The sequence below is a fragment of the Thalia democratica genome, chromosome 2 (genome assembly GCF_965202585.1).
Source record: "Thalia democratica chromosome 2, ktThaDemo2.hap1.1, whole genome shotgun sequence".
Taxonomy (NCBI): domain Eukaryota; kingdom Metazoa; phylum Chordata; class Thaliacea; order Salpida; family Salpidae; genus Thalia; species Thalia democratica.
The window spans coordinates 50,008,927-50,020,583 of NC_139166.1; the positions used below are offsets into that span (position 1 = coordinate 50,008,927).

General features: G+C 24.6%; 1 protein-coding gene across 1 annotated transcript; it reads right to left on the bottom strand.

Moving 5' to 3' along the window:
- Window positions 1–6,337: 6,337 nt before the first annotated feature.
- On the bottom strand, window positions 6,338–9,851 carry LOC145849993 (uncharacterized). The gene is made up of 3 exons (XM_082955124.1): window positions 9,106–9,851; window positions 8,664–8,788; window positions 6,338–7,116 (listed from the first exon to the last, which is right to left on the bottom strand). The coding sequence occupies exons 1-3, from the start codon at window positions 9,791–9,793 to the stop codon at window positions 6,895–6,897; spliced, it is 1,035 nt and encodes a 344-aa protein (XP_082811250.1). The 5' UTR covers window positions 9,794–9,851; the 3' UTR covers window positions 6,338–6,894.
- Between the last annotated feature and the right edge of the window lie 1,806 nt (window positions 9,852–11,657).

Below are 11,657 nucleotides of genomic sequence, written 5' to 3' on the forward strand. Positions count from 1 at the left end.
TTATGATTTACTTTAGTTCATATTTAATGCCTTACAATAATAAAATATAACTTTATTATTTGAAGGAGACAAAAAAGATAAATACAACTAAAACTTATTCAATGTTTATTAATTGATATTTTCATTTTATATATGTAGTATTAATCTTTTTATTTATCTACGTGAAGTTACTATATATAATAAATTTATTTTTACACACTTATGCTTTTAAAAAATTGTTTCTAGGGTTAAAAGTTTAATTTAACGGTTCATTAACTTCAGATGTTACTATTTAAAGTTTATTTATTGTTTTGTACTGCTATTTAGGTAAATTAAATCAATCATTCGCTAATCTTAGGTTTAAATGGTGTTAAAACTTTTTTGTAGTATATAATTAATGCAAGTTACACCTAAAAAGTGTTCATGAAATTTTAAAACTCTTGAATTTTTTATATAATTGTAACCCATTTAGTTTTTAAGATACTAGAAACTATTAGTTAGAATTTTTAAGTTTTAAATCAATTTAGTTTTTACGGTACCTTTCGTAACAGAAAAGATAGATTTTAAAATAAAAATAAGTTTATTTTATTATACTACAGTAAATGTAAAACTTTTATCAAACGTTTATAAGACTTTGTTGTTAAACCAGTATTTATTTATAGTTACCGCTCCATTAATAAATTTTTCTTGAAAGAAACAATAGGTCACAAGTTTCCGAAAGCTTTTTAACAAGAGCTAACTTTTTATTTGCCAAAGTGCCAAAATAACTTTTAAATAAGTTATTTGTTTGTTTATCCAATACAATAAACGTATCAACCTTGAACAACAAGTAAACTAAAGTTAGCAAATATCATACTTGTTAGTAAAGTACGTTACTAAACAAGTTATATTGATGCTCATAAATTAATTCACAAAGTGTTTAACTGCTAACATGTTTACTGTACTATAGTTTTTTCACCTGACACAATATTAACTTAAACTTATCTAAGGGCAAACAAACAAATGAATAGAAAATTTTCAAATTTAAATCGATTCTGTTTAGGGCAGTCTTATTTTTAGGTCTGCTTTATTTGCTATGATTGGATGTTTGCTAATACCTAAACGGGTTTTTAACGCGAAATAAACCGCTTAAAATGTGTTTCTCTTTTACTTCCGACTTAAAAAGAAGCTCACTCAAGACCACATGTTGTATTTCTTACAGTAAGTTTCTCTTATATAAATAGGTTTTGCAATATTTTAAACTAAGTTAAGACCGGAACTGTTTATGTAAGAACTAAACAGACCACCGAACTTTTGTTCTTTTCTTTGTTCTTAAAATATAAATTTGGGAGAATATTTATAGATTTTTACAGGTGTGACACAATGGGAATCCGGTTTATTGTTTCGATATCTAGAAGGAAGTTAAGGAAATATCAACACTTTTTACAAACATTTATGATAAAAATAGTTTGCAAGTACAAAATTGTAAGTTGTTAAATAAAACTTTGTTTTACTGTTTGATAAAATAAATTATTTGTTAAAAAGTTAATTAAAACACTAGAATTAAAAGTTGGAAAAACTAAAAAACAAATTGTCATAAAAGTTTTAAACAAAAAATAGATCATACTTTATAACTCAAAGTGGCTTGCTTGGTAAAGTAAGGGTGAAATTTTTGTTTTAATCAAATTTATTTTAGCGAAAACCTGTTCTACTAGACTTGTTTTATTTTAAGAAACTTAAAAACAAGTACAAAGAAAAAACTTCTTAAAAGTAAACAAATTTAACAAATTTTCGTAACTACTTAAGACTCGAAAATACATTAGTTTTAAATTAGTTATAAAGTTTCAAATAATTTGTATAAAGTTTTAAAACTTTCGAAAAATGTAGAATATCCTTGTATCAAATATTAAAGTATACTAAGTTAAGTTACAATAACAGTAACATATAAAAACAATATCAATTAGTTTTGAAAGCATTTATAAAAAATTAATATTTTTGTGAATATTGTAAAAACTAATTCTATAATTTACAAGTTTGTTTCAATAGCAACAAATTGAAATATAGTAGTCATATACTTTCAAAGGACACTTTTATGTGGTATCAAAATTAAAAAAGATCAATAAAAATAAAATAAAGCAATAAAAAACTAATTTTTTATTAATAAATAAAAAATTAAGTTTAATAAATATTATTAAGTTTATGAGTAGTAGATTTTTATAATTAAATTTAAAACTTTCTTTTTTTTTAATTTTAATACTGTTTTTATTAAAACCAGTAGAAATAAAACTTTTTTGATTTTTAAGGTTTGTTTAAAAGTGTTCCTTACATAAAAACCTAACAAGTTATAAGAAACATAAAGTCTTTGTTCTTATAATCTTCTTTTAAGAATAAGATTTCTGTGTAAGTTAAAAAACAATTAGTATTGTTAAAAATATATTTTTTAGTTAATAAAGTTTTCTTAACCTAAGATCGGTATACTTATAAGCTTAGTTAAAAGTTGAACATATGTCTTTTTGATAAATTTATATTTCACTCTCTTATACTTCTGAGTTATTTAGAATATTGTGTTTTTTAGTTTCTTTTCAAATACTTTTATCATCATAATCTTATTAGTTATTCTTATAGAAACTAAACTAATTCGAATAGTTTTTGATCTATGAATAAAACGTGCTTTTTTCATAAAATTCTAAAAAATGGCCATTTTCACTAATCATTAATTTTTTTTTATAAGTATTATTTTTCTTAACATAACAGTTTTAATATTTAGACCTTCAATTAAGTTTTTCTTTTGTTGAATTTAAAGTTACTTTTAAGACGTGGTAAATTAAAACTTTTTATAAGAGTTTTAACTGACATGTAACCCAGTAGTGTCAATTTTTGTTTTTCCTATGTATATGAACTAATAAAAATTAAAACCTCAAAAATTGAAGTAATTTCGTCTGTAAACAAGTTCAAGTACGCAAGTTTTTAAAAATAAAAACCTAAAAATTAGAAAAATTATATAAAAACTTTAAAGTAATAAAAAAAAATTATAAATGTTATTGATAAATGGCTTTTTAGCAAAATAAAATTCGCTCGTAAAAACTACAACTTTAAAGTCAAGTTTTATATATTTTTTTTATTATATCACTATATTTCATTAATATATTTTCTAAAAAGTTATTACAAAAATTTCTTGGGTACCAATAGTTATATCACTTGTACAGTTTTAAGTTGTTGATACTTTCAGTTAAGTATACCGTCTAGTGTTATAATTAGTAAATAGTCTATAAAATTTATTGTTAATAGAAATACTCAACACATAAAGTAAACATAAGCCGTAATTTTTTTTTCATAGTTTTCATTTAACTTTTATAGTGCAATCAATACTAAGAAACAAAACTATTTTGTGATACAAATTTTGTAGTTTTAAGTATAAATAAGTAACAAACAAATATATAAAGTATTAAATGAGGTTTTTGAAACAAATTTTTTTCTTACTTTTTATAGGTTATAAAATTGAATGTTTTTTTGTTACTCACTCTTCGGCTAAAAGTATTTTACAAAAAAACACTAATATAAATATTGACGTCAATTTTAAAAAGACAAAATTTTATTTTACGATTTTAAAAATTTTTTAGTGCTATTTTAAATTTAAAAATGTAAAAAAAAACGTCAAATCATTCAAAATTATTTTTTATCTGATTGTTTATACGTAATTTAATGAAATCAAGTGCTGCTTTAAAAATAACTTCATAAATAAATCAATAAGTAATAAACGGTCACATAAAAAACTAAAGGAACGATAGCTTATAACCATGACTATGTGTAAATGTAGCCAGCTAAACCTAATTTAGTTATTGGTTATGTTTTATTTACGGCACTTAGTATTTAGTTGAGAAAACTTAAATAATTAGTGTAAAAAAATAAGTAAACTTTCGTTGAAAAAAAATGAATGAGTAGAAAAAAGGTCACATTGAAATTTAAAATGCGGCCCGTAAAGATATTTTTGAAATTCGGACTAAGACTGCCAAACGCTTGCCAAACCTTAAATTAAGCAATAACTAGCCTTTAAATAAAACTTTATTGAACTTACACAGAGTTATTTTACTAACCATATTTATATCTAAATAAGCTACAATGATATAAAAAGTTCATGTATTACAAATGTAATGCATGAATGTACATTTTTGTTATTTGTCAAAGCAAAAAAAGTTTAAGATGAAAAATAATTTAGAAAATTGGTATGTTGAACAAAAATAAATATTTTGTTGAAGTTTTAAATGAAACTATAAACGTAATATTAGTATATATTTAACTATCCAAAAATAAAATGGCTGTGATTTTATGGAAAATTATGTTAAAATTTACAAAAAGTTATACAAACATCAGCTATGTCGTAAATAAATGTTTTAGTACAATTTTAAACTAAAGTGGTTTGATGAATCATTTACGAAGAAATGGTCATACCGAATTACTAAAACATTTATTTTTAGTTTTAGGTGATTAAACATTTTTAATTATCAAAAGTTTTTAATTATTAAAAATTTTTTTTTGAATAGTACTTGAAATATTTTCAGAAAACTTTTGTGTATAAACTTTTTTGCAGCAGTTAAGGGTTTATTTACTAAAATTTAAAACAAACTTTCTCAACTTTTTCAAAGGCTTGTTGCACACAGTAACTTTAAAGAAAAAAATAGTGCACACTAAATTATACAAACTATAAACAGTTATTTAAAAGCACTATTTGATCACACTACTGTACATAGGTGGACACCGTAACAAGAAAACTTGTTAAGAAAACTCTGTTTTTAGTATTAAAAATCAACTATTTTTAACTAAAATTAGTTTATTAAAAAAAAACAATTATAAATACAAATAAAATTTATTAGCTGTTCATATACTAATATAAAAACTTTTTTTTGGACAGAGTAGTTTAACCGATTGAAATCTAAAACTGTATTAATTTAGTTATTGTTTTCCTTGTTTAAAAATTATTAGCTTATTTTGATTAAGTTGTATATGTTTAAAAAAAATTCTAAATGAAACTTAACTCATAGATACTTTATTAAACTGTTAGTAAGAAAATTTAAACGCCTTTACAAGATCTTAGTTTGTTTTACATTTTCCTTAGATTGACTAACACAAGTTCTTGGACTTTTGTGTCAGTTAAGTTTGGTACGAAAAGTAAGTTTTAGCAGTTTTTATTTTGTTTATGTAAAACAACTGACATTAATATTTGCAACTTTCTCTAGTTTAATTTATATGATTGTTAAAATTAAATGTAAAAGTTTTCAAAGCTAACTTTTAGGTACATACTATAATTATTAAACAGTGAAACATCGTATAGTTTATTCAAATTAACTTAAAAAGTATTGATATTTAGCAAATTTTGGCTATTTTAATATTTTGATTAAGATTTTTTTAAATCATAAAAAGCTAAATAAGCTAAATGTATTAATTTATATGTATGTTTTGATTAAAAAAAAAAAACAATTCTTGACTGTATTTTATATTACTTTCTAAAGTAACCACATTTTAATAAAATTAATATACATTAACGAGAGCTAATATTTTTGTTGTTAAACATAATTTTGTAAAATGAACAAATTTATAAGTAATATATTAACGAAATGGAGTATTTTTGTTGGTAAAGATAGTTTTATTAAATAAATAAAGTTATTAATTTTTTGAAAGTTTATAAATTTTTAGAAGAAACTAGTGAAAAATTCCATTATCAAGCTTTCGAAAGAAACGAGTTACGTTTTGATCAATTATTGTAATATAGGTAACACTTTTTAAGTTGCTAACAATAAATTATCTATTAAGTACATGTTTATGCAGTTTATTTTTCAAAAGAAGTTAAAATTGATACGTAAGTTATTTTATTTGCATCTTTAGACAACAAAGTTGCAATTTGCTACTCATCAAAGCTAGCCTAACCCGAATTTATAAATGAAGTAGTTATTATTTTGATACAATATTTATTTATGTCATTTTTATGCGCTTTCAAAATTGAGTTAAGTTAATCTTTTATATTTTATTTACAGTTTTAGAATGATCATTCTTATATAATATTGAAAATATTCAAATTATTCTACTATTTAAAAGCATGTATTTAAATTATAACACTATATAAAAATTAATACTACAACTTTAAACAAAAAACGTTCAATCAAAGCGCTATTATGACAACCTTTGAAAAAAAATGGCCGTTTTACTAGCTTACAAAGAAAAAATTAAATAATCAAACCACTTAGATTTTAAAACTTTTAAAAAGTCAAGTTAAAACAATGCTTAATATAAGTAGGAGTTCCTTAATTAAAAAATTAAAAGCTCGAGTATATATATATAATTTATTGAACGACATAAAAAAAGCTCCGAAGTGTTTTTGGTTAAACAATAAGCAGTAACCCATTTTTTTTTAACTAAAACTTCAGAAACAAATTTAATCAAAACTTAAGCAAAACAAAATATAAATTGTAGACAAACCCTTTAAAACTTTAAACAATTTTAAGCTTTGTATTTTTTTGTTATTTTTAGATCTTAGTATTAATTTTTTTAATTTTTGTGTAGTTTTAAAGTGTTATGTTACAACTAATTTAGAAAATTAGCTAAGAACACTTCTAATAAGTAAAAATATAAAATAAATACATGTACATAAAACTTTCATTAATTATTTTGTTTATGATTTTATACAGCATTGTGAAGTTTTTTTGGTTAATCAACTTAACAGCAATATGCACTTTAAAGCTTAAAAAGTTGTTGTTTTTTATAAATTTTTTTTTTTGTTTGCATAGCTTTACAGGAAAAAGGCTAAAACATAAATCATTTAAAAAAACACTGCCAAATTATCTGTACAACTTTTGAAGAAGTAAAAAAAGTAAACATGTTTACGAACAAAATTTGAAGAAAAAAAAAGACAAGTAAAGAAGAGCTAACTCTGTTAGTTTTAGGTTAGCAAGTTACTTTGTGACTTACTGCAAGATCTTGGAAAGCACTTTGTAAAAACGAAGGCAAAAAAATGAATTGCAGTTTCTTTTTGTATTTCTGCAGCACTTTTCCCTTCTTTATGTAGAGTCTCAGGGCTCTGGATAGCTTCTGGTAGGTCATCACCGTCCGGTTGTTCTTTGCCAGTCCCCACTGCTTGGCAAACTTTTCTTTGTTGTGTGTTGAAAACTATGCAAAAGAAGGAAGATAATGACAAATTTTAGAGTTTAAGTTTTTTGGCTTAATCAATGCTTGACGCAATGTTTTTTTTCATACGTTAATAATCAATCGAAGTAAAAACGTATATGCATTTATGAAACTAAATGTTACTTAAAAAGGAATTACATTATGAAGTAGTGAAAAAAAGAGACTGTAATAGCTTATATCTAACATAAAATATTGTGATAAATATGGAAAAAAAGCTAATAAAAAATTACTTAACTTTTTATTATTATTCAGCACACTCGTATTATTTATTTTAATTAGATAAACAATTTAAGTAATAAGTAATTTATTTGTCTAAAATAAATTTAAATTTTTATTTTTTAAATAAATATTTTGTGTATATTTAAAGTTTTAAATGATCATAAACCAATAAAATCTCACTACATTTAATTTTAATGAAGTTTAATCATCAAAAATTACTAAAAATTTTTTTTTAGTAATTTAATAGCACATATTGTTTTAAACAAAAATAAAAAGTAAGGTATTAAAATTAAACCAAACATATTTTGATAGACTACTGTTTATAGTTGCTAAGTTATATCATTAGATTATAATCAAATCAGTAGATTTGTATTCAAAAAAATAATTAAGTACTTGTTTTAAAATTTGCTTAGTAGTCTTTATACAAAAAGTATTATGCTTACTTAGCTCTAAAGTTGTTTTAAGAACTATAAGTACTTAACCTTTTAGTATGCCATTCATTGAAAAGTTTAAAATGAACAAAAACGAAGCAAGGCTATTTTACTAATTACAGCATCAAAAAGTTATTACAGATAATGGTAACCACAAAGTCATAAAATATTTAGTGGATATTTGTTACTTTGAAAACAGAGTGCGAAAAGATGAAAAAAGGAGCTGGAAAGAATGCGAGCAATGAGCAAACATTCTATACACACGAAACTGACGGTTTCGCTCTGCTAAACTCGAAACTACTGTTCACAGCGCGGTTATTCCCCCAACGTAGCTTATTTTATTAATGTGAGAAAGTCAACAAAAGGTTTTGAAAATTTAAATGCTCACGTTGTTATGCGGTTTAGTTTCGGTAGGGATTTTTCAATCTTATGTGAGAAGTCGATTATGTAGATGTTTTATTTTGTTTTTAAAGTTTTTGTTCGCTTGTTGTTACGCTGACGTTTTAATTACATAAATGATAAATAGCTTTCATCAAACAGATTTAATTAAACTTAACTTATTTTATGCGTAGCTTATGTTATTTAGCTTCATATTTATTTTTTACAATATAAGTTAAAAATAAACAAAGTTTTAGTTATGGTTTTGACGAAGTAAGCTTCATATAAATTTAACTGTTTACGTTTTAGTTCATTTACATTGTATAATATCTAAAGTCGTCAAATATATAGATTAAGGCGCTCAAAATGTTCGGTCCAAGGATCTGGTGCACGAAGAACATTTCGGTTATCGAGTCGCACTCCACGGTACCTTTTAAAGTCTTGTCCAGGTAACACAAACCTTTAACAGATTCATTTAATTTTTTTATTATTTTCACTCACCTCGAAAATTCCTTCGTTTCGGTCAACCCACCTGATCATCTTACCGAAGGATCGTTCATCTTCCAGCGCCAGGAGAAGAAACCACGACAAAATGGGGCACCTCCGTTTTGAAACTTTTGACTTTTCTGTTTGATTATTTGCACGTTTATTTGAGACGTACTTTGAGCAATTATTACTGTTTTTAAATGAGAAAAAAGAACTGTGTATGAAGCTTTTAGCGACCAAAATACTTTTAATGCATTGTTATTGTTTTTAAACAAACAAAATTTTATATAAATAACTGGAGATTTAGAAACAAAACACCACAGTTATAGATATACCAAATAATTTTACTACTTTCCACCATGCAACTAGTTTTAAAATAAAATGAAAATATTTTTTACATATAATCAAATGAAAAATTATTTGATTTTAAAACAAAGTTTGAGTACTTATCAGAAACCTGTGAGAGTTTTCCAAGGGCAAAGATTGCTATCAGCGAACTCTTGTTTCACGTCAACTTTTATTGTGTTAACGTCTACAAAGGACTCAGCTTTGTGATTAAAATTACTTACATCGGATGTAAAGTTGTTTACTGTGTTAGGTAGCGTAGAAAAGGAAGTGTTTGCTGTTGTGGAAGGCTTCAGTTCTATAAACATCGGTTTAGATTGAGCTGTTAGGGCACAGTCAAAATCATAGTTACGTGATGGTTGTGCGGGGCTGCTTGTTTCTGTTTGAAAATACTTCTCATGATCGTCAACATCTTCTAAAAACCTATCTAAAACAAGATCGAAGTCATCGGAGTTTTCATCGCCTAACCCTCGTATGTTATCAAACGGCTCAGAATAATGCACGGAGGATCCGAAAGTCGGATACAGCTCGTAGTCTTGTGATGAGGTCGGGCCGCCCATTAGTTCTTCCTGACCAAACAATGGAGTGGGAGGGTTGGTAGTTGATGCAGGGGAGAGCGTTTCATAACCTGTTTCGAAGCTGTCGTAACGATGGTTTTGCCAAGAAAACCAGTCGGATTTGGAGCTGTTTTTATGGACGGATTGGCTGAAACAATCGTCGGTTTTGAAAAGTTGACTGAGGTTTTCGTCGTAGCTTTTATTGTTTTCTTGGTAGCTTTTATTGTATTCTTGGTCACTCATTTTAAGTTTTTGAACAAGTTGTAAGTCTATTTGAAGTAATTCGATATTAAATAGTTTTAGTTAATTTTTTGTTCATTTTAATATAACTTAACTAAAATACTTAAAATTAATAAATTTTAAATAGCTTATACAAGTTTTATTTCACCACCTGATAAAATATATTACGTTTAACAGATATAAATTCGTCTTTTATTATATAGTTTTTATTTTATTTTCTTTTAAGTAATTACTTTGAACAAGTAGTAAAACTTTTTATATTTATATTGTATACTGTAGTTTAACTAAGCATTGAAACTTAACCCATTTTTAAAACTAAAATTTCTTGTGGTTAAAAATTAGTCGCAAAAATGCTATTATGCTTATTACAGCTGAAAAAAACTTCATGTATTTCCAAAAATTCTGCTCAAACTTTTAGACTTTACTTATAAGAAGTTTTGTTAAACCTTTTTAGAATGTCTAATTACATTTTTTACAACCTAAAAAAAACTAATAAAAATTGTAATAACAAACATAACCACTTTTTTCATCGTTTGGCCTTAAAGCTAACAAAATTGTTTAATTAACCACTGAAACAAATAAATATTGTCTGCACAACCGTTTTTTCAATAGTTTAACATACGTATGGCTAAACTCTCAAATTAGACTAAGTTGAAAAAAAAACTAGCGCTACAGCAACAAGATAACGGTCCTATTGAACGACCAGCAACAAACAAATAGACTATATATGTTTTTTTATTTGCTCTCTTTGTAGTAGTCCCTCCTTCGTCACGTGACATTGACTATCGCCTATCACAATGTGCGCATGCGGGAAATGCCAAGTAGTTTATTTTTTTAAATAGCCTGATTTTAGTGCTTTTTGTAATTTTTTTTTTTTAAACTGAAATCTTATTTATGGCTGACAGAAAAATTTCGTGAAGTTTTGCGAAAACATGTTGTTTAGAATTTATTAGCTTTAAATAAAAAATTACCATAGCCTTTTCTTCAACTAGTATGTTCGTAACAGTCAAAATGTATAAAGTATTTAAAAACCAATTTAGTTATTGCTTTTCATCTTTTATGTTTGTACATTCCTCTAGATGCGCAAATTGCAAAAAAATTGGTTGTAAATCTTCTACACTATCGTTTTGCATAAGATTTTATTCTTAGTTAGTTTTTGAGGTTAGAGAATTTGAAATTAAAATTTAATATTTAATGTCAAAAAAATATAGAGCACTCTACTTCATATAGTTTTTGAAATATGTAATTTTTTTAATTAAATATTATTTAAAGTTTCTATAAATCAAATGGACAATTATACTCTATTTGATCGACTACTACTAAGTTTATTATTCTAAATATTTTTTCAATTTACGTAAATGAATAATGGTTAAATATTTTTTAATAACAATAAGAAAAAATTCAATCTCTTTTAACAAAATTAACAAAAAATTTGGATTTTAAGATACGTTAATTATTTTACGTTAATATTTGTTTAAGCTAGGTAATATTAAACCTCAGCATTTTTTTTTCTATTTTGTTGTTTCAAATTTTCAATTAAGTTTCGAACTGTATCAACATAACGGAAAGCATTCCTTAAAAAAATATAATAACTTAAATAGTTTAACTTTAATGAATTCTGCATTTGAAAATTTTACTTATAGTATTTATACGATGTCATATATTAACATAAATGCGTAAAAGTAACAACATCATCAGTTTCAGTTTCTTTTTTGTGCTGCATTTTGTACATTGTTTCTTCTACTTTAATTTTTTTTAAATATATTCTATTTAAAAGATGATACTTTATATATAGCTTTATTTTTACCTTTTCGAAATCAGTTCTCTCACTTTGGAATGTTTTCAGAAAACTTCCATTAAGAAGTTA